The sequence below is a fragment of the Pipistrellus kuhlii genome, unplaced genomic scaffold, assembly GCF_014108245.1.
Source record: "Pipistrellus kuhlii isolate mPipKuh1 unplaced genomic scaffold, mPipKuh1.p scaffold_m20_p_26, whole genome shotgun sequence".
Classification (NCBI taxonomy): domain Eukaryota; kingdom Metazoa; phylum Chordata; class Mammalia; order Chiroptera; family Vespertilionidae; genus Pipistrellus; species Pipistrellus kuhlii.
In genome coordinates this window covers 8,368,967-8,395,710 of record NW_023425525.1, presented here as the reverse complement: position 1 = coordinate 8,395,710, position 26,744 = coordinate 8,368,967, and the positions used below count along the sequence as shown (strand labels likewise).

Sequence of the window (26,744 nt, the reverse complement as noted above, 5' to 3'; positions counted from 1 at the left end):
GCCAGGGGAGAGGCTGCTGCCCAGCGCCCGCTATAAATAACCTGGAGGGGCGGGCTGTGGGGCCGTGTCAGCGCTGGGGGGCGGGGGAGGAGGGAATTCCCCAGAGCCCAGGGCTCACCTAGGCCTCCTCCTGCGTGGGGAAGGCGGTCCCACTCCCTCTGGAGAAAAGGCAGGTGGGGCGGGACACCCGAGCTGGGAGGTGCGCTCCTGCCCCTAATCACCAGGCATGGGGGGTCCCCAGGGGCCCTGGGGCCTCCTCCACATCGCACACCCTCTCTGCTTGCTCTGCCTCCTCCCGCCGCTGCTCAAAGTAAGTGGGGGAGCAGGGGTCGCGTCTCTCGTCTCAGGGTGGGGCTCCGGGAGCTGGAGCTCCGTGCTATCCTGATTGGAGGGTGGGGTGGGGGCGGGATCTCAGTTCCTGGGCCGGTGAAGGAGGCTGGGGACTTGGTGGCACATTGGGGTTGAGGGTCCCTGAGTGGGTGATGGGATGCTGATCTGCCTGTGTGAGGGGGCCAGTGGAGCAGAGATGAGACTGACAGCAGCTATGGGGCAGCCTGGCTGACCCCCTGGTGTCCCCATGGGCCCCTCCTCCAGGCCATCCCCCCCCCCCTGTGGGTGCCCTCTGGGGAGGCAGGGTCGCAGGCAGAGGGGCTTAGGATGGAAAGCAGCTAAGAAGTCCTGGAGGCGGGCAGGGCGTGTTTTGCAGCTGCCCGTGATTGTGGCAGGAGGGGCCACTCTCTAACCCTCCCCTCACTTCACAAATAGGGAAACTGAGGCTCAGGGAGGGAGGGCCACCTGTCCGAGGCCACCCTTTTCATGAAGAGCCGCCCCACTTCCAGGGCTCAGAGGGCCACGGGGAGCCAGGAGGCCACCCTCTGCAGGGGACTGAGCCAGCTGGGAGGCAGGAGGCTGGTCCCAGCCTGGCCCCCCACAGACCCGCCCGCCTGGGGACATTCCCTGGGCCTCTTTGTGCCCGTATGGACACAGAGGAGCCATCATTCCACGGGCATATCAGCGGGGTGGTGAGTGTCCAGCCACTGGCAAAGCACTTTGCCCGCAGACTGATTCAAATCCCCTCTCTGCTGCTTAGTTTGTGACCTTGGGCAGGTGACCGGGGTTTTCTAAGCCTCAGTTTCCTCCGAGGTAACACGAGGATGAGGCCAGTGTTGATGACCAGGGCTGCCTGTGGGAGCCACCGAGATGCTACAAGTAAAGCGCTGAGCGCTTGCGGGCACCGAGCACACACCCCATAAGCAGCTGCGGTTTTGTATCCGAGCTAGAGATCAAGCGCACAGGCACGGGCCTGCCCTCCGGGGGAGGGGGTCGCTCAGGGGGAGAAGGTGGGCACCATGCTGAGGCCCTGCCTTCCGGGGGAGGGGTCTGCTCAGGGGGAGAAGGCGGGCACCATGCTGAGGCCCTGCCCCCCGGAGAGGGGGTCGCTCAGGGGGAGAAGGTGGGCACCATGCTGAGGCCCTGCCCCCCGGAGAGGGGGTCGCTCAGGGGGAGAAGGCGGGCACCATGCTGAAGGTCGCAGGGCCAGTTACTCCGGATGTAACCAGCTGCAGAAGAACTACACCTTGGTCTCCCGGCCTCAAAGCTTGGCCTCCTCCCTCTGGCCCTGTGCTGATGGCTTCATTTCGGGGCCCTCAGAGCTTCCTGCTCCCTGAGAAATGAGAGCAGGAGCGGCGGTGGGTGGGAGGCTGCAGGAGGGGCCCGCTCCCCTCCCGCACTCACTCAGATGAAGCAGGCCCTGGCGTGGGGTGAGAGCTGGAAGGAGACCCTGGTGGGAAGGAAAGTGTGTATCACAAACTCTGGCCATTTGAATGACAAAAAAAGTGCATTGGGGAATGAGAGCCTCCCCATTGGGGAGGTGCAGTGGGAGGCGCAGTGGGAAGTGGGCAGGAGGGTGGGGTGGCCACGGGGTGATCCTGGAGGAAAGCAGGCAGCAGCGGGGAAGTCCATGGAGCCCCGAGAAGAGGCGGTGGGTGTGAGGCTGCAGGGGTTGCGGGGGGCTGTGGAGAGTGGGGGTCCTGGCGAGCTCTGGTTTCTCCCTCAGGGGCAGGGAGCTGGACCAGCGGTGGTTGAGTGGGGAGGGCCCTGGCCCAGCCACAGGCAGGAGCCCGGAGGAGCCCAGCCTGGCCCTGGCCCCCGGGGGGGGGGGGGGGGGGGGGAGAAGGGAGGGGAGACATCTGAGTGAGGCCTCTGGAAGCTGCTCCGAGAGCCAGTGCTGGGCTCCTGGGCACCTGGCCCTGGGCCCTGGGCTTTACCAAAACGGGGAAGGAGGGACGCTCTTTCCAGCCGGGAACGGAGGTGCAGGGAGGCCAATGAGCGTGGCTGCTGCATTCCTACGGCCTGGATCCCACCCTTTCCAGCTCCTTGCCTCTGGAGTCTACCAGCCCCTCTGACCTTTGACACAAGATGCTGCCCCTTCCCAGGCTCTCAGGACAGCGCTCCTGTGGGAGCCATCAAGGCTCAGCCAAGAGAAGCTGGACCCTCCCTCCTCCGCACCTCCCTCTCCGGGCCAGGCCAGGGCCCTGCACACACTCCCTCCCGGGTCTGCAGGGCCGGAACCTCAAGGGCCGCGTTGCCAGAAGCCAATTCATCCAATGGTTTCCCACACACTCAGCTACTTTCTGAGCGTTTTCTAACCCGACCAGCTCATTTTTCCTCCCTGTTTTTTGCTGTTTTGTTGACGTTTAAGTATTTCTTAAAAAGCAATTTGTCTGAGGGCCCTGCTTACTTAATTTTGTTTTCCTCGTAAGTCTCAGATTTGCAGAGCTAGGGGACTATTCTGTATCCTCTTAGCTGTCATTTTCTACTTTACCTCCTTTGAATTGTGCTTAGGAGTCCTCTGCTGGTTCATCTAATGCCATCGCTTTATTCAAAATTTTGGGTTTTTTTAAAGATGTCATTTCAAAGCCCTCAGAGGAAAGGCTAGATGATTCAATAAGCCGACTGTGTGCGTTCTGTTTAGCAGCCACACGGGGCTCACCGTGTGCTCGGCACCGTTAGCTGCACCGACATACAGTATCTACTGCAAACCTCACAGCAGCCCCCGGAGGCAGACCATCATCCCCATTTTACAGATGAGGAAGCTGAGGCCAGGTCCTGAGCCCAGGGTCACTGGACAGGCAAGGGGCAGGGCCAGGACTCAAACCAGATCGCCCCGCTCCAGATTCCCTTCACTGAACAAGACCTTCCTTTTCCTGCGGCTTCATTTCAATGCCGAGTCACTGTGGGGGCATTCCGATGACAAAACCATTCAGGAGAGGGTGACTTTGGAGCAAACTGGGCATCGATGAGTTGATAAGCAAGGAGGTAATTCCAGACCTGGAGTCCTGTGATAGGGCCTCCTGCTGACCAGGTCCCCTCCCTGTTTGGGGTCCAGGTATTTCCTCCCTCCTTCCCCTGTCCTCTCCCCGCACCCTAGACACGTGTGTGCAGTCCCAGGGCTTGGCACAGGTCAGGGGCGACGGGCCCAGGAGAGAGGGGGCTGCAGGCTTTCGGAGATCAGAGAACACACAGGAGGGAGGCCTGGACTCTGCAGGCCCGCTGGAGACTGAACCAGGACCGGAGCGTGGGCATCGTGGGGAAAGGGACCTTCAGGGACAGGCTGGGGGTGGGAGGGCTTTTGGGTTCCACCCGTGAGGTTCGGCACCTGATGATTAGAACCAAATATCTAAGGTTTCCCCCTCCAGAAAGCCTGCCCAGTGGCTCTGGAAATGAGCCGCCTTCTTCACTGGACTTCCCATCCCTCACCCTCTGTCCCAGGCAGCCCCAGCCTCAGCTCAATGCTGCCTACTGCGCCTCTTGCCTGTTCTGGGCCCACCTTCTCTCCCTCCCTCTATTTCTCCCTTCTCTGCCCTCCGCTCTTCCCATTCTCCCCTCTCCATCTCCTCCTCCCTCTATTTGGCCCCTCTCCCCCTAGGAGAGGAGCAGAGCCTGAACTTCCCCTCCTCTGTCTCTAGCCCAGGCTCAGGGAAAGCAGTGAGTGCAGGGAACCGTGAGGAGGAACCTCTCCCTCCGAGAGGAGTCCGCGCTGACCTTGGTCAGGGAAGGAGGCAGCGGCGGGAGGGCCCGCTGGTTACTGGCAGCCTGGCTGCAGGACCTGTGGTCCCGTAAATCTCCCGGGCTTAGACCAGGGGCTAAATTTAGACGACGCTTTGTCACCGGGCCAGGGGGAGCACAAGGCTCGGCCAGACCCCCTGGCTCCAGGGCGGTGGCACCTTCGTGGCCTGCCTGGCCCCTGGGGCACAGGTTCTGCCTGGACAGGGCCCAGGGCGGAGGAAGAACAGCTGGTGTCCTGGCTCTGGCTCGCTGTGTCCTCCCCCTGCCAGGGCCTCTCCCTTGCCCTCCTCTAAGGTGAGGGCTTCCAGTTCCAGGCCCAGGGACCAGGACCCGCCGGCCTCTGAGTGAGGATTCAGAGAGAAGAAGACCTGACCAGCAGGAAGAGCCCAGAACGGAGCTCCCAGAACTGGGGGTGAGGACGCAGCTTGCCTGGCTGACACCGTCCATCCGGCTGGCCAACCAACATTTACTGAGCACCGCTATGCGCCAGGCTCTGAGCTGGGAGCAGGGCTGAGGGTGGAAGCAGCTCTGAGCTGGGAGCAGGGCTGAGGGTGGAAGCAGCTCTCTGCCCCTGGGACAGCCAAGAGCCGGTCAGTGCAGAGGACCCCCGGAGGAGGACAGGGGACAGCGCTCTCCATCCGACTGGGTGGGGCCATTAGTTAGGAGCCCCAGGCCAGACTGGGAGGCCGAGCCTGCGGCTTCCAGCCCGAGCACAGGAAACAGACTGATGTTTGAGGGCTACTGGGTCTGGCCCTGGGGACATCCCGGGGTGAACACTGACCCAGCTGTCGGGGGGCAAACACCTGACAGGCAGGGGCAGGGGCAGGGCTGTCCACTGGCGGGCGGGGCCGTGGCTTCTGAATCCTAGAATCAGGAATGTCAGGGTGGGGAGGGGTGCTGACGGCAGAGCAGGGAAAGTGGTGGTCTTGGGAGGAATGGGGGACCAGGATTCGTGTTAGAGGGCGCATTGCTCTCGGTCAGTCTCAGGCCATGGATTTTCCAGCCTTTGCACATGCTGTGCTCTCTACCCAGGATGCCCTTCCTGGCACTACCCTTATCAGTTGGGCAAACTCCTATTCAACCTTCAAAGCCCACATCAACATGAACACCTCCATGACACAACCCTATGCCTCCTTAGCAAATTGTAGATGCTGTAACAAGCGGGTCACCCATCCATCCTTCCCACCAGAAGATGGTCCCTTGAAGCAGAGGTAACACACTTACTTTATCCCTGCCAGCATGCACTCTCAGGATTTTTTCAAGGAGATGGGATCCTGGGTGGTTTTTATCTTTGGGATAGGGCTGCCATTATTTCAACAACCTCATCTGTTCTCGGGTGAGTGCTCAGATTCACACAGCGGTCCTTCCTTTCCCCTTACTCATCCTCTGGTTGTCTCCAAAATGCCACCTCTTCTAGGAAGTCTCCCTTGGTTAGCTGTCTCTCCCATGTGTTAAACCTAACACATTTTGTAACTGCCTGTTTACTGGTGTGACCGTGTGAAATCACCTACTCTCCCGCTCCCCCACTCCCTTCTGCACCTTCTAAATTTAGGGGATCCCTTTCTGGCCTGAGACTATCCAAGTACACCCACTTGGTCCCTCAGCCAGGGCCTGACACACAGTAGGCATCCTACACTAGTATCTGCTGGGTGAATGAACTGCTAGCGGGCCTCCACCTGGCTCTCTGGCAGAAGGACCAAGGCCCCATCACAGGGGTGCGTCCCACCCTGAGGAGGAAACCTCTGGGGCTGAGGGATGGACAGAGAAGGTTCCTGTCTCAGAGGTCACTGCACCAGCCACTCCTGAGGACAGGGTTCCAGGCCCGGCCAGGCTGCTATTCTGCTGGTTGGCCTTGTGCATTTCCCACCTCAGTTTCCCGCTCCGCACCACGGAGGTAAGGGATGAATGACTGAACAGGGCAGGGGACAGACAAGCGAGGGCCTGACCTCTGACCCTGGTCCCTCCTGTTTCCTAGGCAGCTGTGCCACGCCAGGCGCCCGGAGACCAGCGCCCATGGGCACTGCTGGAGCAGTATTGCCACACTGCTACCATGCTCACCAACCTCTCAGGTATGCATGCCCCCCTGTGGGCACCGCACCGCAGACCCCAGGATGAGGGTGGGTCTGGGCTTGTGGGAGGAGGAGGCTCTCCCGGGCCAGCCCACGCTGGGTGGGTGCTGGACAGGGCAGCCCCCAGCTGCCAGGCCCAGTTCTGATGCTTTTAGACTGGCCCTTCCTACTCGGGGCTCAGTCTCTTTCCTGGTAAGGAGGGCTTTGCTGGAGTCGCCCTCAGCTCCCAGCTCCCAGCATCTGCGCCCCAAGGAAGCGGCAGGAGCTGCATTCAGGAGCCCGAGGAAGGCCTGCCCCTCTGCAAGGCCCGCAGAAGGTGTAAAACCTATTCTCTGGTCACGGTGACTCCAGTGTCACCTCCTTGTAGGGACTTCGAAGCACCAGCGGATGCCTGAGCTCTGACCCCTCCGGGGTTTTCAGCAGCCAGAGTCAGGGTCAGCCACGGGCTCGGGAGAGACCCCAGGGCCCCACCAGGTCCCGGCCTTCTCAGATCGGCATCCACCGAAGCAGCCGGGGGAGAGAAGGGGAGAGAAGGAAAGCTGGCAGTGCTCTTGGCTCCTGGAGATAAGGGTGCTGGTCAGCAGGGAGACCCAGCGCCTAATGCAGCCTGAGTCGGGCATGGAGGACGACAGCCTGGTCGCCTGCCCTCCTCACAGTGCAGGGTCTAGAGCTCAGGCATTCGGGTCCGACAGAGCCAAGCCTGGTGCCAGCTCCTCCACCCACAGCGGTGTGGCTGCGGACAAGCCCCGGCCGCCTGCTCTCACTTCCAGGGCTGCCATGAGGCACCACAGGTCGAGGGCTTAGACAACAGAAATTCACTTCCTCAGGATTCTGGAGGCCCGAGGTTCCCAGATCAAACACCGGCGGCAGGGTTGGTTCCTTCTGGGCCTCTCTCCGTGGCCTGTGGAGGCCGCCTTCTCCCTGCGCCTTCCCTTGCCCTTCCCTCTGGGGGTCTGTGTCCTAATCGCCTCTCCTTAAAAGGACAGTCGTTTTGGGTTAGGGACCATCCTAGTGACTGAATGGCCTGTCTCCAAACAAGGCCGCCCGCCTTCTGAGGCTTTGGGGGTTCGGGCTTCAATGTGTGGACTTGGAGGGACACGATTCAACCCCAAACACCTTCTGCGCCTCCGTTTCCTCGTCTGTTACAACCGGGTCACGCAGAGGCTCCCTGAGCAGGTTGAATGAGAGATCGTGCACACACCCAGCAGAGCCACATCGGACAGGAAATAGAGCCACACACACCCCCAAACACACACACACACACACACACACACACACACACACACATCAGGAGGGCCACCTTAACCTCTACAGAGCTCTCTGCTCTAGAGGGGACGCTGGTTCATTCGTGGACCCACTGTCTTCTCCCTGCTCCCCACTCCCCTCCAACACAGACCCTGCCTTCCTTATGGCCCTGAAAAATGGTTCCCTGTCCTCTCCTGGTGAGGAGGGTCCCAGCTTTTCCAAAAACAAGGCCTCTCCTGCTTCACTTGTAACATCATTTATCTGTTTTTAAACCGGACACATAATACACACACATATACCTCACAAATTTGCGGGGGGGGGGGGGGGGGAGAATTTAGGAAGAAGACAGTAAATGCTCCTTGTCCCTCACCCCAGGAATATTCATAATATTTATGAGCCCCCGCAGTTTATCAATCTCTAGAACCTCATGTTTTCTCCGTTTTGCTTTTGTTTTGATAACACTGGGCTGACCCTGTGTCCCCCGCTCTGTAACCTGCTTTCACCTCTCGTAGCTCAGAGGGAACGCTCCCCCTGTTGCTGTACATTCTCCTGGCATGCCACGCTGCCTAGCAGCCCAGTGGGGACACATTAGCCTTCATTAGCTGTGCTCCTGAGAGGAGCATCCGTGCCGTTAGGATGCCCTTGAACTTCAGGAACAATTCAAACAGGGCAGTACTCTCCTCTTGGAGGCTCGCTGATTGAGGCCATGCATAAAGTTCAAGAACAGGTGAAACCAAACCATCTATTGTTCAGACACACGCACACACGTCATCAGACTGAAAAAGCTAAGTGCAGCATGATCAAGGCAATATTGAGAGTGCATAGATAGATAAACAGGCACATAATTGGCAGTGATCTAGTTTCAATACTTATTGCTGCACACAAACTTCCACTAAAGGAAAGACAAAAATAAAGTGAGGGCATGCGTGGGCTCCTGGCGACAAGGGGTCATGAGCCAAAGGCTAAGGTCAATTACACCGTAAGCCCCTGAGGTCCAAGTGAAGGGGGAACACACATAAGGACGAGGGGCCTCAGGCTGTGCACGGAGTGTTTGTTTCATTCATCACAGAGGTGTATGTTGTAAGGCATATCATTGACTCTGTCCAGAGGTAATACATGTGTCCAGGGGATTCAGGGATCCCTTGAAATAACTCCTCAATCCAACATACACTCACACACTCTCACACTCTCTCTCTCTCTCTCTCTCTCTCTCTCTCTCTCTCTCACACACACACACACACACACACACACACACACTCACACACACACACACACACTGGGGCTAGTCGGATGGGAAGAGAGCCTTGGCCAGGAGACCAGGCCACTGCCCAGGCGGCCCTTCTGTCAGCGATGGCTCTGAGCATAGGCCTGCTGCGTTCGGGTGGCCGCTAGGCTAGTTGGTGAGGGGGACCAGCTCTGCCCTCGGGGAGGCCCAGGCTGGGAGAGGAAACAGCAGAAAAGCCAACAACCTCACTGTGGCACAGACCAGCTCCTAGTAGATGTGGGCACTGAGGAAGGCCACCCAGCCCAGACAAGACAAAGGAGGGGGGAGCTAAGCTGATGGTTGGAAGGATGAGCGGACATCAGCTAGGCAAGCTGGAGTGAAGAGCGGTGGAATGGGGTGGCTGCTGAGGGCATGGGGGCTCAGGAGAACCCAGGAGCTGCCCCGCTCCTGCCCCGTGACACTGGCCCTGGGACTCAGCTTCTCCAGCCCGCTCCTGTGTGCTGGCTATGACAGACACCTGCGGACCTTCACCTCTGCAGCTGGCACTCAGGCTCTGCCTGGGCAGGGGCAGTGGCATTCCCAGGGAGGCTGGTGAGATGCCCACACAAAGGCAGCCAGCGGCCTCCTCCCCTCCCTGCTCAGGCACAGGCTGGCAGGGGTGGGCTCAGCCTTCCTGGCAGCTTTGTTCCCGGTGGAGGCTGGCGAGGGGGCAGGACCAGTACCCCCTGGGGCCACGGCCCCAGCTCAGCCTGGGTCCCAGCTCTCCCTGCCCTCTGAAGATGGAAACACTCACACACTCACACCCTACCTCTTCCTCGTTCTTTGCACCTCAAAACTCAGAACCGGAGAACCTTAGGCCTGGGAGGGGCCTCAGAGAACATTTCCCTGGTGTGGAAACAGCCCCAGAAGAGAGGGTGAGACCTGGGATAACATGCAGGAAGAGTAGAGACAGGCAGGACCAGAACCCAGCTGAGGTGGGGTGTACCACGCCCCAGACACTGTCCCCTGAGCCCAGATTCCCCCTCCCCCCTCACACACACACCCTCCCGCTTAGCAGACCTGAGCAGAGGGCTCAACCTGGGTGCCCAGAATGGAGCCAGCACAAATTCACAGAGCAGGTAGTCCTGATGGGGCCAGAGCAAATGCCACAAACGGGGTTTTAGCTGCTCCACACTGGCTGTGGGGCCTGCTCTCCACACACACACACACACACACACACACACACACACCACCCTCAGGTGGCCCCGGCATGCCCCAGCAGGAGGAAGAGACTCTTCTCTCGGGAGCCCAGAGGGGCAGACCCTGGGGTTTGAAATCCTCCACTCAATTTCAGACAGTTTCTCCCCAGACCTGGCCAGCGTCTCCTCTCTGCCGGCCCTCCTCACAGGGCAGGTTCTCCTGGGACATCCCTGGCCACGCCAGCCCCCCATTCAGGCACCTCGTTCTCACTGGACTTTTCCGTGGCCTCCCCGCTTCCTTTGAAGCCCCTCCAGTCCACTTCCTTCCCAGAGGCCAGGGGAGCTTTCTGGAACTCAGATCTGCACGTGGACTCTGGCGCCCACCCTCCCCCATTCCATTCCCAGCCCTCCCCATCCCCATTACCCGCTCAGGGAGGTGGAAATTCTCTAGGCAGGCTGCACCCCGGCGGCTGCCATCCTTGGACAGACGGACGGACGGACGGACGGACGGACGGGGCATTCAGCCACCCGGCCCGCCCACACTCTCCATCCCCAGCGCCCTCCCCTGGACCACATGCTGCGGACTCCGGGGGGGGGGGGGGGGGGGGGGGGGGTACCGGGCTGGAGGCCCCGCCCGGCCCCGCCCCCTGACGCGCCATTGGACGCGGGAGCCGGTGGGCCCGGCTCTGAGCGCTGCCGGCTCCTCCCGGCGAAGGTCCCACCGGCGGCTCCGGGCTCCGGGCGCAGCGCCCGCAGGTCGGCTGGGCGGCAGGACCAAACCCGGTCCTCCGTGCGCTCCCTCGGGCCGGGGCCCCGCAGCGCACGGAGCGCGCACTCACCCCGCGCTCACACGCGCCTCTGCGCGGCGGGCCGGGGGCGCGATGGACGCGGCGCTGCTCCCCAGCCCGCTGGACGCCAACTGCAGCCTGGTGCCCGCCGGGGAGCCGTTCTGGGACGGCTGGGCGCCGGCGCCGGACCCCGAGGGTAGGCGGAGGCGAGCCGGCCGGGCGCACGGGCTCCTTCCCTGCGCGCCGGGTGCAGCCGGGTGCGTTCGGGCCGGCGCTCCGAGCGCCCGGAGCCCGCCCTGCCTCCCGCGGCGCCCCGACCGCCCTCCTGAGCCCCTCCGCTCTCCCGCCGCCAGGTGCCCTCTCCTACTGCAACGCCACCTTGGACCAGATCGGGACGTGCTGGCCCCGCAGCGTGGCCGGAGCCCTGGTGGAGCGGCCGTGCCCCGAGGACTTCAACGGCGTCAAGTACAACACCACGCGTGAGTGCCCGGCCCTGCGCCGTGCCCCTGTGCCCCCGTGTCCCTCTGCCCCTGTGCCCCCGTGTCCCCTGTGCCCCCGTGTCCCCGTGCTCCTCTGCCCCTCTGCCCCTCTGCCCCTCTGCCCCTCTGCCCCTCTGCTCCTCTGCTGCGGGTCTGCCGGCCTGCCAGGGGCGCAGCTTCGGGAGTGGAGGGGCCCCAGCCCAGCATCGGAGACATGCTGAGGGCCAGGCACCGTCAGCTCGCTGGCGATAAGGACCCTATAATATTGGGGGCGCTCGGTGCCCCCCTGTGGTCAGAGCTCAGCGAGGCACTGATTTGCCCAGGACTCCCAACCCAGAAAAGGGGACCCCTTTAGACGAAGGTGAACCCCTCTTCCAGGTTATCTGCACTGGGCGTGAGGCTCCCCATGAGAGCGTCTCTCTGTTTAGCCAACGTCGCCGGGGGTGTGTGTGTGGGGGGGGGGGGGGGGGGTCGGGCGTGAGGGCACTGCGCTGAGTCTCCAACCCCCGGGGTGAGTGGGGCTCCCTCTCACGCCCAGCGAGGGGAGGGCAGGAGCAGCCGAACCTGGCGCCTGTGTGGGGAAAGCACGCGGGCACAGAAGCTTCTGGGCAGGGTGTGGGGTACTGCCTCTTCCCACCCGGTGTCTCCAGACTGACCCTCTGGCTGAGTCAGAGGCCCTGGGCGGCTTTCCTCTAGCCCCCAGGTATCAGGGCCACCACCCCCCGCCCAGGGGGATGGCCTGTGCCCACCTTCCTCCTGGCATCCGGGTGGGATTGTTCAGCACCAGCCCTGGGAGTGGGGGCTGCCTGAGTCTATGCCCCGTGCAGGGTCTGGTGGGAGTCAGGCAGGAGCCAGGGCAGCAATCAGGGGTCCCCCTGAAGGCCACTGGCCTCTCCAGCAGAGGGCCTCGGGGAGGGAGAAGGGTGTCTGAAGCCCGTGCTGGGAACTTGGTAGCAACCTCTCTCTGAGTGTCGGTCTGAAAGGTGGCACTACTCACTCATCCTTTTCATGCACTCATGTGTGTATACACACACACACACACACACACACACACACACACACGTCTGAGCACTTGGAGCCCGAGGCCGTTGCTGAGAGAGGCGGTGAGAGGGCAAGACAGCAGTGCCTGCCTCTGAGGCCAAGCACACTCCAGTGGGCACCTGCTCTGGTGGAGGGCTCTCCTGGGCTGAGGAGCCAGCAGCAGAGGAGCCCTAACGGAAGGGGTGGTGGAGACAGGGAGGCTGCTCAGGAGGAGCCTGCATCCTCTGAGAACGTGCTTTCCCTCCGGGTTAAACAGACCTCCTGCTGGAAGTGCAGTCCCCACCCCGGGAGGTGTGCAAGCAGCAGGAATGACATCCATGCTCCTCGTCCTGAGATTATAACACTATGCTTTTAGGGTTCTACGAGCTGTATGGGGTGTGGCTGTGGAACTCGGGGTCCCTGAGTCAGCCTGGGCCAGGAGACTAGGGGGGTTGGTGATAAAGCATCTCAACCCGTAGCCTGTGGTCCGGGGGCTGGGGAAGCTCTGCTCTGGTTCTTACCCCGGCTTGGGCTGTCCCCCGTTCTCCCCAACCAGCCTGGAGTGAGTGCCCTGCTCAGCCCCTCCTCCCACGTGTCCTGTGGTCCACACAGCTACAGGAGAGCGGCTGCCTCCTCCTGGACAAGGTCCACTTTCCTCCTGAGGAATTGCCCAGCCCAGCTCAGCTCAGCCTCGGGGACCTCAGGCCTTGTTGGGAATGGCTGGCCCATCTGTATGGAGGCATCTCCCAGAACAGGGGATAAAGGGACACTCCACCTAACCCAACCCCATGGAGAGGATGGGTCCCCACTTCCCAGAATCCCCTTCTAGACACATGCTGAAGCATGGATAGTGTTCACACGGAAACACACCAGCTGAATGGTCTCCATCCAGCCAGAGGGGTCGGTCTTAGCGTTGGGACAGCCTGCTGTGCAGGAATCTCCTCTTCGGCTCTGAGGGGACAGAGATGACGGGAAAGGCTGAGGTCAGCCTCAGGCGGCCCAGGCAGCAGCTTAAAGACCAGACTCACACAAATCCACAGTCAGGGACTGGGAAGGGGGCTTGGTGGGCACTAGAGCATTCCTGGAAGGCTTCATGAAGATGGTGGGGTTGGGCCTTGATGCAATGGGATGTCCGATTCTCAAAGACAGGCCTGGTGCATGAGGTGGTGCTTCAAGGCGAGTCCCAGATAGGCATGGCAGAGGGCACAGGTGACTGCACCTTCTGGGACCTGGTGTAGCAAGAGAGAGCCTCTTGCTTCCAGAAACGCCAGCTCCAGGGAAAGTGTGTCTGAGGGGAGAGAGATCTAGCTCTGCCTGTGCATTGCTGGTGACCCTGGACATGTCACTTTCCCTCTTGGGGCCCCTTTAGACCAGTAAGGGACAAGTTACCTCCCCCTCTTAATTCCCAAGGAGACTCCTGCTCGCTCTGTTTCCAACGTGCTTTTCTGGGGACAGTCAGGGATCTCTTGCCCTGAATCTGGGGGATCCTGGCCACAAGTTTGCTATTGTAGATGGACACCCCTCCTCTGGGTGGGGTTGGACTCTTACAGTGTCAGCAGTTCTGGAAACAAGGCTCAACCTATCCATGACATGCGTATGAGACCCTACGTGCTCCCTGTGTGTGTGAGCACAGCTTTTGCATTTGCCATGCAGCTCGGTGAGGCTTGGGTGGCAGACTGTCTCCTTGGCCTCCATCCTCAGTCAGGGCTACCCAGTCACCTAGGCAACAGCATCACCTCGGTCCGTCCTGAGGCCCTGTGTGCTCGGCTCCATGTAGCCCTTCGGAAGGGATTGGAGGAGAGGGTGACTTAGACCCTGCCTCTTTAGGCTAGCTGGGAAATCCCGACCAGCATGCACTCGGAGAGGTAGCAACTGAATCCGCAGGAGGGCTGGAGCAGTCCTGGGAGCATCTGGAGGATCCAGGGCAGAAGCTTGGTCTTCAAGAGGGACATGAATTAGTGTAGCCTTCTCGGGCAGGTCACGGGGCCATGGCCTGAAGGCAGGGTGAGAGCACAGGGTTCTAGGATCTCTCCAAGGTAGGAGGGGCACCTGCATAGATGGTGGGGAATGGGTGTGCTCCGCTGTCCGTGGTGCTGAACAGTCCTGCCTTGCCCAGAGACCTCATCCCTTCAATGAGTGTTGCTTCTGGTCCTTCTTGCCTTCCTGGTAGCATCTGCCAGCACCTTCCTCCTTATGGTCAATGATCCAATGACCACATTACTGACCCTCTATGACAGTCCCACTCACTCCCCACGTACAACCTGTCTCTTACACTCCGTCCCCCATAACTACCTCGAAAATTGTCCCTGTCTTCTATGGCCTGTCTCCTGTACCTTGCCGGTTAGAATAACAGAGATAGCAGGGCCAACCTAGTAGACCCTTGGAGGTGATGTAGAGATGTTTGGGATTGTCACAGTGACTCGTGGTAACTACCAGCTCATAGCATCTGGAGAAGGCCCCCACAGCCAATACCTGACCCACCTGTGATGCTAATGTTGTTCTTGAGAAGAAATTTGCCTTCCTATTTCTGAGAGGGAAACTTAGGCCAAGAAGGAAGGGACTTAGCCAGCCAGAGACAAAGCTACAGCTACCGTATAGGCCCCCATCTTTCCCCAGCCGGGCGCCTGGACCACTCAGGTGACTGCCTGAACCAGGCACTCCTATTACAGTGTCAGCATCTGAAAGGAAGAGAGCCTTTTCCACCGGCCAGGGCCACTCTGGTGCAGGGTCCCAGCACGTTGCTGGGGAGGGGGTCCAGGCTTCCCAGGCCACCGAGCCCTGGAGGAGGACACCCTGCCCACATCATTCAGACCCTAATGCCCCTGGCGGACCACATTGCACACCACCAGCATCGATCTTTGGCAGGGGCACCTGTGTTGCTGTGGTAACAGACATCCACCTCACCACATCCATCCCTGAGACCCTGGCCTGGCCACCTGTTCTAGGACTTTCCGTGCCCATCTTCCTGTGGCTCCCAGAGGAGACGCTCCCCTTGTCTGTCACTCTCCTGGCCCAGGCTGTGCCTAAGGAATCAGCATCCTCATTAGCCAGCTCCCCTGAAGAGCTGGGGACATCTGCCTGCCAGTCTCCCGGTGCCCACTGTCTGTAGACAGAACCTCATTCCCGGGCATGCCTGGGCTTCTGAGGGAAACCCCCTCCTGCTATCGCCTCCCACATCCCACACACTGCTTCCCAAGGTTTCGGCTGCCCTGAGTCAGTTCGACCGTCTGCTGAGGGGAATCCGATGACTCCAGGGCAGTCTGCCTGTGCCCACTGACCTGTCCCTGGGGAGCTCAACTTCAGTAGCAAAGAGTAGAATCGAGTCCAGTGAGATGATGTGCAGTGAATCACTGCAAATGCTCAAAAATAGATGCCTGTTCGTCACACAACAGGTTGTAGCACAGCAGCGGGTTGTGAAGTCAGTTCAGTGGGGTCATGACCAATGTTTGATCATGACCATAAACAGAATTCATTGGGGTAGAATATAAAGGGAAACATGGCTATAGTTAAGATAAATGTCACTTTGTGGAGCTGAAGTCAGTAATGCGGTGTGAGTGTGTGTGTGTGTGTGTGTGTGTGTGTGTGTGTGTGTGTGTCTGTACTGGATTGTGATAGGAAATGGATGTGCTGCTGTGGTTCAAGGACGATAGAGTGTGAAAGCCTGTGCTCCAAGGACTGGGAGGCATCGGGGAGGTGTGAAAAGAGAGGAGAGAGAATGAATACCTCGGCTGTTAAAGGAGCCTCCCTGAGATGGCGTTTGGGCAGGGGTGTAGAAGATAGGAGTTTGCCAGTGGGCAGTGGGTAAGCGCGAGGAGGGCGTTTCGGGGACTGGTTCAGCAGAGAGACCATGTGGGCCCTGCCTGCCAGTGCCCATGCCAGCTGCCAGGGAGATTGCTGGGGATGGGCCTGGAAAGTTAAGGGGGCACGAGTGTCCAGGACCTTGGACATCACACTGAGAATGATGGGCTTTATCCTCAAGAGCAATAAAAAGCTGCCTGTGGCTTTTACGCATAAAACAACACGATCACTCCAACAGCTGGAGAAAAGGACAGAGAAAGTCAAGGGGTGAGAGGAAAAGCAGGGATGGAAGACAGGAAGCTGTGGTGCCAGTCCAGGTAAGATGCTAGAGCGAGAGTGGTGGGATGGACAGAAGGGGGGAGGATTCCAAAAAATAAAAGAATTCACAGAACTCGGTACCCCAGTGGCATTGACATGAGGGACCAGAGAGGTCTCAGGTTTGCAGCATCTCTATCCTCTGCCATCCATAAGCCTTTCTGTGGTCAGTACCAGCTGAGATACCAAACTATGGAAATGAGTACTCTGGGGCCTGCCCACATCCCTGAATTAAAAAAACAATTAAGCTAATCACACTGATCAATTCAGGCCAAGTCATGAGCTAGGGCCAGAAGTGGGAGGCTCAGATTGTTGGAACTGGGTATGGGGAATCTTGAGAAAGAGCTGCGAGGTGGGAGCAATCAAGGAGGCCTGCCTGGAGGAAAGGGCTTAGCCATGAACGTCAAGAAAGCCAGGTAACATCTACGAATACATTCCCAGAAGATAAACTTTTCTCTTTGAACCACAGCTAGAATCAGGGTCTGTCTCTGATTCTACATAAAATAAACACCTCCCACAGGTGTTTATTTTACAAAAGGACTTGCCCTCCTAAGATACCTTGACAAAGGTTTTTTCGGCTTCACCTTGCACTCTGTCCTTTAGTTCAGCGACTTCACTGTCCCTATGCATCAGATTCTCTTGACACACAACCTTTCTGTAGTAAAACAGAAATTTACATTACTGTTTCTGAGAGGGGAAACTGAGGCCAAGAGGAAAGGGACTTAGCCAAGGTCCCCTGCAGAGGGAGAAACCCTAAGGGAGGAATTGGGTGCCATGGTGTCCTCACGTTGGGGCTGGAATTGGTGTCAGACCAGCATTGGCTGGGGAATACCCCAGGGCCAGGGTCCTGCCAGAGGCAGCCTCATGCTGGCAGTGCCCTGGGGCAGGAAGAGGCCAGTAACCACGCTGAATTTGAAAAATCTCTGCGCTCAGAGCACTGAATTAAAAAACAATTAAGCTAATAGACTCTCCACCATTGCTTCTGCTCCTCAGCAAGTGCTCCTTAATAATTCCACTGCTTTTTACTCACTGTCAGTTTGATGAAACTGGTTTTTTATGTAACTTAATTATCTCAGAACTCACCACTTCCGAAAACGATCTAAGTCTCTCCCCGCCCCCCAGCTCTGCCCTTGTGTTCTGTGTGCTGTTTATCTTCATTAGCTTTATGTTGTATAGCCTATATAATAAAAGGCTGATATGCAAATTGTCCCCTCAACTGGGAGTTCAACCAGGGGCTGGGGCTGGCCAGCCAGCCTCCCACACCACCTTGGAGTGGGCCAGCTAGACCCACCCATGCACGAATTCGTGCACCAGGCCTCTAGTCTAACAGAAGCCAAAAGAAAAGTCTGCAGACAACCGTTCAGTAGCCAGAGAGCAGAAGCCTGGTACAAATCACCCCAACAATGGAGCACTTCGAATGTATAACCAAGTGGGGAGGTGAGAGTCACACTAATCGTGCAATGCAGAGCAGAAGCCAGGGAAGGGCTTTGGGAATTCTCCGGCGGGAGGGATTGCTCCGGGTTCAAGGGTGGGCTGCCTGGAGGAGGTGGCTTAGGAGGGAGACCCTGACGTCAAGCTAGAATGGAAGAAAGATAAACACAAACGTTCTTTGACTTTCGTACGTCTCCCCAGGATAAAACCTGCACCTTGGTACGTCAGACATTGAGGTTCTGAAATGGCTTTTCACGCGTCCCATTCCAACTTGAACAGAGGCTCAGACATTGAGAGACGTCCCATGGGGGCCAGCCAGGCAGCCGGGGCTCAAGGGCCACAGAACGGTCCTGTTTCCCCAAACGCCCCCCACACCTATGTACTCGGTAGCCTAGAGGTTATGGACATCAAGCCTGAAGCCTGGCCTCCTGGGTCTGAATCCACTTCTCCTTCTTGTATCTTTGGCCGGCAGGCCGATCTCTTTGTGCCTCAGTTTCCCCTCCGTGAAATGGGTTCGTGTTAGTACCTCTTTCACGGGGTTGCTGTGGAGATTGAGTGGAAAGCAGAGAGGATGTGGTGCGTGGCAGACACCTGCTGTGTCCGTGGCAGTTGCTATTACAATGAAAGCCCTGATTCTGGAAAGGAAAGTATGGTCCATGTAAGCATAACATGGCTGAGATAAGATTGGAAATCATTCGGCGGAAAGCAGTGAATCTCTTTACCCACAACGCGGGGCTAACAGTTGGGTTCTGTTTCAGACAAAATTAAAGGGAGTGTTCGAATCAGTCTTAGACTGTACGGAAATGGGTTCGTTATTCGTGCCTCTTAGCAGCCGCGCGTGGTTAAATCTTGTGTGCAGTTTTCACACACGTGATTTTCGGATGAACTTGTAGGTGTGTGTTGTGTCTCCTGCCCGAGGGAAGCTGAGACGTATGGGCCTTGTCCTGGGGGAGCCAGGGGGAGTCCTTGAGGAGAGGGGAGTGACCCGCCTCGTGGCGATCGGCGTCTTTTCTAGGAAACGCCTACCGAGAGTGCTTGGAGAACGGCACCTGGGCCTCGCGGCTCAACTACTCGCAGTGTGTGCCCATTCTGGAGGACAAGGTGAGTGGCCCCGCCTGTCCTGGCCCTGAGAGGCTCGGGGTGAGCACACAGGACCCCCAGGGTGGCAGACCCAGGCCTGTCTCCCAACCGCTGCATTCTGCACCTCTGACCCCTGCCCCACGTCCCACCCTGTGTTGAGTGACACTATGGTGAGGTAGAGAAGGGTGGCCAGTGCCCCAACATCTCGCAGGCTGTGTGGCTTCCTTCCTCGTCTGGGCCTCAGTTTCCCCAGTGGCACTCTAACTCTGACTCCCCATGGACATGAGTGCAGCCCCCAGAAGGGCAGGCCCGCAGGAGGCTGGGTCCCGCTCAGACCCCACTAACCCCTCTTGCCCGGACGGAGTTCCCTGCTGCCTGCGGGGCCAGCCACCTCTCTTTAAAGCTGCGCTTCAGTTGGGACCCAAAGGGATACGTCCCGCCTCCAGGCCCCTCCTCGTTCACCCAGCACAGGCCTCAGGGGGCTGGGAGAAGACCATTTGTCCACCCTGAGGAGGTGACTCTTCAACATGTGAGCCAAAGGGCCACTGCAAAGAGGGCCACAGGAGTGGCAGGTGGGCTGGTCCTCAAGGAGAGAGGCTTGCTTCGGCCTCTGTTCTCACCACCATCAGGGCCCCTCTGAGGGTGGCAAACCCAATGGGGCTGGGGGAGCGCCTTGTGGCAGGAAGGAGTCCTGTCACGGCCTCTGTCTAGGATCGCCAGCCCATGGAGTGCTCAGCACCGCCCTCCGTAGGCCCCAGGCCTCCGTCTGCCCGTATGCCTGTCTGTCTGTCTGTCCAGCAGAGGCAGTACGAGCTGCACTTCCATATCGCCCACATGGTCAACTACCTGGGCCACTGCGTTTCCATGGCGGCCCTCATGGCCGCTTTCCTGCTTTTCCTGGCCCTGCGGTGAGTCACCCCTCACCCGATTTCTCCCTGGCCTCCTCCCACAACACCCCATCCCCTGTCCCAGGCATTCACCTCTGCCCCAGCGGCCCTGGAGCCAGCAGACGGAGGACAGAGGGCGGAGGGCAGAGGGCATGGGGGAGGAGGCGTGCCTGGCAGGCACAGGGGTGCCATGGGGAGGCTGGCGGTGAGAGGCCTGACCGTGGCCACCACAGCGGGACTTTGGCTGCCACTACCTGGCCTCCTGAGGCTCAGCCCTCGCTGACCCCTGACCCTGGCTGACCCCTGGCCTGGGCCTCCTGCAGGAGCATTCGCTGTCTTCGGAACGTGATCCACTGGAACCTGATCGGCACCTTTATCCTGCGGAATGTCACGTGGTTCCTGCTGCAGCTCATCGACCACGAAGTGCATGAAAGCAACGAGGTTACTGGACAACCGGTTGGGGCTGGGCCCAGGGGTCGGGGCATCCCTGCTGCTGGGGGAAGGAGGGGACACCAAAAAGCAGCAGCCAACACTCATTCTCCCAAACCCGGAGGCTGGCGATGCCCCTCCATGGCCCCGCCCACCCCCATGGGCCCCGCACTGTTAGCTATGTCACAGTTTTCTTTTCATCGAATCACTCTGCCTGAAATCACTTTCCTACATGAAAGCTCACCTCCCATCCCTACGTGGAAACCAGGGTGACTTATGGGTTAAAGGTGACCCCCCAAAATAGCAACACGACGGTGGTGCCGTCCAGCCTCTGCCTGCAGGCCGCTTGGAGCCAGCCCCTCGTTCCTGGCTGAAACGGGGAGCTAGAACCCTTGGAGGAGGTCAGACACTCCCACTGAAACAGTGAGCGAGCAAGGAGGGGGGCTCACCCACCAGCAGCGGATCTGAGGGCGTTCCATACCATGTCCGTGAACCACTGAAATGACAGGCCCTCCGCCGGCGCCCTAGCCCACAGCCCTGACCGCCGCCTGTCTCTCCCCCTTCCCCCCCCACCCCCCGCAGGTCTGGTGCCGCTGCATCACCACCGTCTTCAACTACTTCGTGGTGACCAACTTCTTCTGGATGTTCGTGGAGGGCTGCTACCTGCACACGGCCATCGTCATGACCTACTCCACCGAGCGCCTGCGCAAGTGGCTCTTCCTCTTCATCGGGTGGTGTGAGCGTCCGGGGGGCGGGGGGGTGGCAGGCCAGGCGGGGAGGGGGTGCAACTGCCAAGGTCACTTCTCTTCATTGTGGGTCCAAGCACAGACCCGCAGCCCTGCCCACCGTCCCCAGGACAGTCCCCGGTGCAGCCAGACCCCCCAGGCTGGCCAGGAGAAAGCAGATAGTCCCTCCAAGGTGCCTCCTGCCAGGGCCCTGCTTCCCGCCCAGAGTGGGAGTCCAGGGCCTTGGGCTCTGGCTCTGGACGAGAAGCCACCAGCGGCACGTCTCTGTCAGAACACCCAGCCCCTGCTCTCTCTGGCCTGCCCCGAGGGGACGGCTGAGGGTGCTGGAGGGGCAGGGGCCGGGGTCTAGGGACAGGCCCTTGGTCACGGGGGTCTGCAGTGGGTGGTTGGAAACATGGTCTCGGGCTCCTTATGGTCCCTATGCCCTGTGTTCTGTAAGAGGGTCCCCTGTCCCCCTGTCTGTCCACTACTGTGGGCATGTCTGTCTTTCTTCCAGGCGTCCCCTGCCCCCTCATCATCGCCTGGGCCCTCGGCAAGCTCTACTATGAGAATAAACAGTAAGTCGAACAGGCAGCATGGGGTCAGGGTCAGGGGTGTCCAGACAGGGCAGCCGCGGGCTCCACGTAAGAAGGTGTGGCAGCCTCACGGGATAGATCAGCTATTCCTCATCCTCAGGTGAAAAAACCCGGCCCGGCAGCCGGAGGTGCGCCTGTGGCCGGTTGAACTGAGCTAGGATTCCTGGCTCCTTTAAGCGCCCTTTGGCCTTTGAGGGGGGTTTCCTCCCCAGAACGGGGGCTGGGGAGGAGGCCAGGGAGCTTGTCTCACAGACCCCGGGGCTGCGGTGTGTCCCAGGACTTACCTGCGTCCGAGCCTCTGCCATTCAAAGCCACGGCGCAGAGGAGAGCAACCTGGTCCTGGGTCCGACAGGGAGCGGCTGGGAAGCGGGCGCCACCAGCTGGGAGGAGAGAGGACAGGGGACCGTCAGTGTCTGCACACAAGTCTCCAGGGTGTCCCGAGGCTGGAGAGAGCTGATGGGATTTGGGGGTGGGGTCAGGAATGGGGCGCAATCCAGGAACTCGGCATTCGGAAGCGCTCATAAGGATAAAAACTACTCAAGAACGAAGGGGCAGCTTCCAGCATCCTGCGGAATGGGAGGGAGCCCCCGGCCACAAGGGGTATTCAAGCAGAGACCAGAAACCCGGTGCTGGGAGGCAGCCGGGAGATACCTGTCTGAGCCAGGGGCACCGGATGCCCTCTGAGGGGGCAGGGGCAGGGGCGTGGGCCCTTCTCCAGGTCCAGGATGAGGTCCTGGCCCAGCCCGTCCCCCAGACCCAGACCCCAAAGCTTCACCCTCCATTCGCCCTAGAGAGCAACCCAGCCCCTGGCATCAGCAGGCTGGCTCCGAGGGATGACTGCGGCTCGGCTGGGAGGAAGGCGGGCTCAGGGCAGGAGAAGGCGCCTGCTATTTTGTGCAGCCGAGTGCCTGGCACCCGGAGAAGCGGGTTCTAAGCAACACATGGACAGGGCACAGGCGGCTGCACCCAGGACCAGTGAGGGGGCAGCCCAGCTCTCCCTCGTGGGCCCTGGGCCCAGCAATGGAGAATGGGTGAGGGAGTGAGGAGGAGGAGGAGGGGGAGTAGAAGAGGGGGAGGGGGGAAGAGGGGGAAGAGAGAGAGGAAGAAGAGGAGGGGGAGGAGGAGGCGACTCAGGCCCCCCTCAGACTGGCTGGGGAGACCCTCTAAGCATGACCAAAGGCAGCCGGGGTGAGCACAGTGGTCAGTGGGTCTGGGGCCATCCCCCTGGGCAGCTGGGGAAGGTGCAGCCCTGGGGAATGGGTGTCAGGAAGGGTCCAGCTGGAGGCCCCTGGGCCTGAGTCTGCGGTGGCCCCCCCAGCTGCGGCTCAGCCAGCACTGACAGCCCCGCCTTTGCAGGTGCTGGTTCGGGAAGGGGCCAGGCGACCTAGTGGACTACATCTACCAGGGCCCCATCCTGCTCGTGCTCCTGGTAGGTGGACCCTGGGGGGAGGGGGTGGGCTGGGGACCAGGGGAGCAGCCGAGGACCCGCCAACAGAGACATGAGGGAGCGATGTGGCATGGAGAGCCCCTCCCCCCATACCTCACCCCACCCTATCCCCACCCCCGGCACACACTCCATCCATGCCACCGGCTTCCCGACACCTCCCCTCCCAGCTCGCTCTCCCCTCGATCCGTGTCCTTGCAGCCCCTCCCTTCCCTGGCACTGGGCTCTTCCTCTGGGCAGAGAATGGGTCTGACTGGCCAGTGCCCTCCCACAGGTGACATCCCCGGGCCAGGTAAACGCTGAGCCAGGCAGGGAGGGGGCGGTGGTGGCCAGAGAAGGGTGTGCAGGCTTCTGTTCAGCCCAGACCTGTACCCCCGTCCTTTCCCAGCAGCCTCCTAGGGGCCCCGCCCAGCCCCAGCCTGGGGCCCTGGCACCAGAATGAAGTGCAGTTAGTTGTTCCCGGTTCACCTCCCTTCCCTTTGCCAAAGGTTTGAATCTGTGGTACAATTGCCCCCGCCCCATCTCTCCTCCACAGCGAACTTTAATTAAGGTGGAGGTTAAGTAGGGGCTGCATTCTGCAGAAACGAGCCCGTTGTTTGTCACACATAAAGGAGAGAGAGAGACGCACAGAAAGGCCCCTAAGAAGTTGGCATTTACGTAAGGCTTATTTCAGGCTCGGTAATTTCGGGCTCCTGTGGGTAAGTACCAGCCCTTAAAGGGCCACACGCCCTGGGCTCTAAGAGAGCGGCATCCACCCGCCTCTCGCACACAGCAGGTGCCTAAGCAAGGCTGCCTTGGTCTACCGTGAGGGCGGTGACTGTTTCTCTCTTTCATGGCCTTACTCTCGTTGTTGTGATGTTTCCCGGGGTTCATCTGACCCCCGCCTTCGGAGTGAACTTGATGTATGCGCACTGGAGGTGACTAAGACGGTTTCTCACCCCCGGCCTTGAAACTGCACCATCAGGGCTCTGCTGTTTCAGAGGCAAAGCCAGCCCGCGTCAGCAGTGCGTGGGGGGAAGGATGATGGTCCTTGGAGTCCCAGCGGCAGTGAGCCCCTGGCCCCCAGGATGAATGGGAACTCCATGAGACCTGGTCCCTCCCAGCCAGCTGCTGAGGGCCATCCTGGAGGACAGGCCTTGGGAGAGCCGGAGGCCCAGCCAAGGAAGGCTGGACTCGGGGGGGGGGGGGGAGACCAATGATAGTGGGGAGCAAGCAGGTGGGACAGTGGTGAGGAAATGAGTGGAAAAAAGGCAGACAAGACTCAACCAGCTTCCTCTCCGTGCCCGCTTCCTGGCTCCACCCTCAGCCCCAGGGCTTTTTGTGTGTCCTTGCCTTTGGACTCAGCCCACACCCAGCTATTAGCACCAACCAGGCTTCCCGGGGCCAAGGGGCAGCCCTTCCAGAAGCTCCGAACTTCTGTCCAGACCTCGCACTCCCCATGGCTGGGAGAAGTAGGAGCTGCTTCCCATTTCACGGATGAAAACACTGAGAGATGGAACAACCTGCCCAAGGTCACCACGAACTGCTGGCTGAGCTGAGACCCAGGGCCTGGCCCCCCATCACCTGTGCCGCCGTCTCTGTAGGATATGTGCTCGGGGGCCCTGCCCCACCCCGAGCTGAGCAGGCCCTGCAGGAAGGAAGCTCGTGCTTTGGGTTCCCAGCTATTCCCCCCTCCCTCCTGGGCTTGTGTCCAATTCCTCTGCCCCACCTCAGCCACCGGGGCCGCCATCCAGCCTGCCTCCCCCACCCCACCCCCCAGGGCTCTCCTCCCTGGCTCTTTCTCTGCTGGGAACACTCCCCCACTGTCTCGGTTCACATGCCATCTCTCCGGGGCTTCCTGACCCCTTAAGGAAAGTGCAGTGCACCCCTCACACCAGACCGAGAGCCAAGCCCACTTCCTATCGTCAGTGCCCAGCTCAGAGTCAGGCACATGGCCCTCGCTGAATGAATGAGGAGTGAATGGATGGATGGATGGATGAATGAATGAATGAATGAATGAATGAAACAAGAAACCCAGGTGGACAAGCTTAGAGTGCAGTAGCCGGTGCTCACTGGACAGCTTGGGTTTGGCAGGGGGAAGAGTGGGCTTCCAGAATGGGGACCACCGTGTGGACGGGGGTCAGAGGCTCCCTTGCAGGATGCTGAGAGAGCTCAGAATGAAGGCCAGAGGCCCTTCCAGAGGCCCTTCTAGGCCCTCCCATGGGCCTCGCGGCTCCTTCACCTTCACTGACTGCGGGGTGTCTGCGGAGGGCCGAGGTTGGGGACTTTTATGGGCGCAGGGGCCGAGGGTAGAGTCATCGGCCCTGCGGCACCAGGTTACAGGCCCCCAGCTGGCCCGTCTGCGGCCCAGGCAGGGCTGTCTTCAGTCAGAGGCCCTCCCCCTGCCACCAGGAAGCGGCCTTTCTCCAGGAGGCCCTGGGAGTGAGGCGGGCAGGGTCCCTGCAGCAGAGACGGGGGAGGGGGGGGGCCTCGGGCAGAGTGGGGCCCGGGACTGTGGAGTCAGGTGGCCTCTGCGCCCTCCTCTGCTGCCTGGGGTGGCCTCCCTTCCGGGAGCTGAGCAGAAGGGGTGCCCGCCTGTCCCTCGAGAGGAGCAGAGGCCGTGGGACCCCAGACCGGACTGGGGTGATGAGTGTGCGGTGCGTGCGCGCGGAACTTGGGCTCGCAGTGGCTCACAGCGGAGGCGGCTGCCTCTCAGCGCAAACCACCTAGTCCTCCTTCCCCTCTGACCCCCTCCCTCCAGATCAACTTTGTGTTTCTGTTCAACATCGTCAGGATCCTGATGACAAAACTGCGGGCATCCACCACGTCCGAGACCATCCAGTACAGGTAGGTGATGGGTGCCCTAGCCTCCCCATTCCCCCACCACCACCACCGCCACTGCAGGGAGAAATGGCGCCCATGTGGGCCCTGCACCCGCCTCTGGGCAGGGTCCTCTGTCTCCCCGGGGGCTCTCCCCGCCCAGTGAAGCCCCACCTGCGCCCCCCTCCCCCCGCCCCCAGGAAGGCGGTGAAGGCCACCCTGGTGCTCCTGCCGCTCCTGGGCATCACCTACATGCTCTTCCTGGTCAACCCCGGCGAGGATGACCTGTCACAGATCGTGTTCATCTACTTCAACTCCTTCCTGCAGTCCTTCCAGGTGGGCCAGCCGAGGGCGCAGGGGCTTCCCGACCGGGTGCTCAGGGGCCCGCACGGACGGGAGCACATGTGGGTCCCTCGGGCACACACTCAGATATACATGTGCACACACTGAGCCCCCACCCCGGGAGCCAGGAGGCCCGCCCCGACGGGTCTGGGTCGCCCAGCACCTGCTCTGGGGGCTCACGCCACCTGTCACACATGCACCGGGAGGGGTGGCCCCAGCTCTGAGCCTCTGGGGTCCTGAGCCAGAGTGTCCCCTGCCCCCTGCCCCCCTTCCGGACGGGCGATGCCCACGCAGACCCCTGACCTCCCTCCTTCTTCCTTTCCAGGGCTTCTTCGTGTCTGTCTTCTACTGCTTCCTAAATGGAGAGGTAGGAGGCCGGCCGGCCGGGGGCCTGGGCACCGAGGGCCTCACGCCCACTCCGGGCGGTGCCCCCAGGGCCGCCCAGCCCCGGGGACGGCGGGGTCCCTGCACAGAGGAGGAGCGGGGAGGGCCGGGAAAGTCACCCGCCTCTGGGGGGACAGGAGGGCTGCCCGAGGGGCCCCCGGGGCATAGAGGTCAAGCCCACAGCCAGGAGCAGCCGGGTCCGTGCCTCCCCACAGGTGCGCGCGGCCGTGCAGAAGCGGTGGCACCGGTGGCGGGACCATCACTCGCTCCGAGCCCCGGGGGCGCGGGCCATGTCCCTCCCCACCTCGCCCACTCGGATCAGCTTCCACAGCATGAAGCAGACGGCCGCCGTGTGACCGCAGTCCCCCCGCCGCCACTCCCCGCCAGCCGGCACAGCTCCCCGTCCTCCTCCACCTCCTGGGCTCTCCCTGCCCGAAGCCCA

At 60.6% G+C, this 26,744-nt stretch overlaps 1 protein-coding gene across 2 annotated transcripts; it reads left to right on the top strand.

The window, feature by feature from the left end:
* Positions 1 to 158: 158 nt before the first annotated feature.
* CRHR2 (corticotropin releasing hormone receptor 2) lies at positions 159 to 26,744 on the top strand. 2 transcript variants are annotated; one of them, XM_045587165.1, is made up of 13 exons: positions 159 to 310; positions 6,044 to 6,137; positions 10,927 to 11,052; positions 18,632 to 18,717; positions 19,495 to 19,604; positions 19,907 to 20,024; positions 20,595 to 20,748; positions 21,255 to 21,315; positions 22,690 to 22,762; positions 25,518 to 25,603; positions 25,777 to 25,912; positions 26,244 to 26,285; positions 26,518 to 26,744. In XM_045587165.1, exons 1-13 carry the CDS (start codon positions 227 to 229, stop codon positions 26,656 to 26,658), a joined length of 1,311 nt encoding a protein of 436 aa, XP_045443121.1. In that variant the 5' UTR covers positions 159 to 226; the 3' UTR covers positions 26,659 to 26,744. The 2 variants fall into 2 exon arrangements, with proteins under 2 accessions (XP_045443121.1, XP_036309635.1); XM_036453742.2 differs by lacking the exons at positions 159 to 310; positions 6,044 to 6,137 and adding an exon at positions 10,647 to 10,769.

Coding starts and splice junctions, on each gene's coding strand:
- CRHR2 (XM_045587165.1), top strand. CDS start 227: ATGGGGGGTCCCCAGGGGCCCTGGGGCCTCCTCCACATCGCACACCCT. Junction 6,138..10,926: donor CATGCTCACCAACCTCTCAG/GTATGCATGCCC, acceptor TCCCGCCGCCAG/GTGCCCTCTCCTACTGCAAC. Junction 25,604..25,776: donor TCCGAGACCATCCAGTACAG/GTAGGTGATGGG, acceptor CCCCGCCCCCAG/GAAGGCGGTGAAGGCCACCC.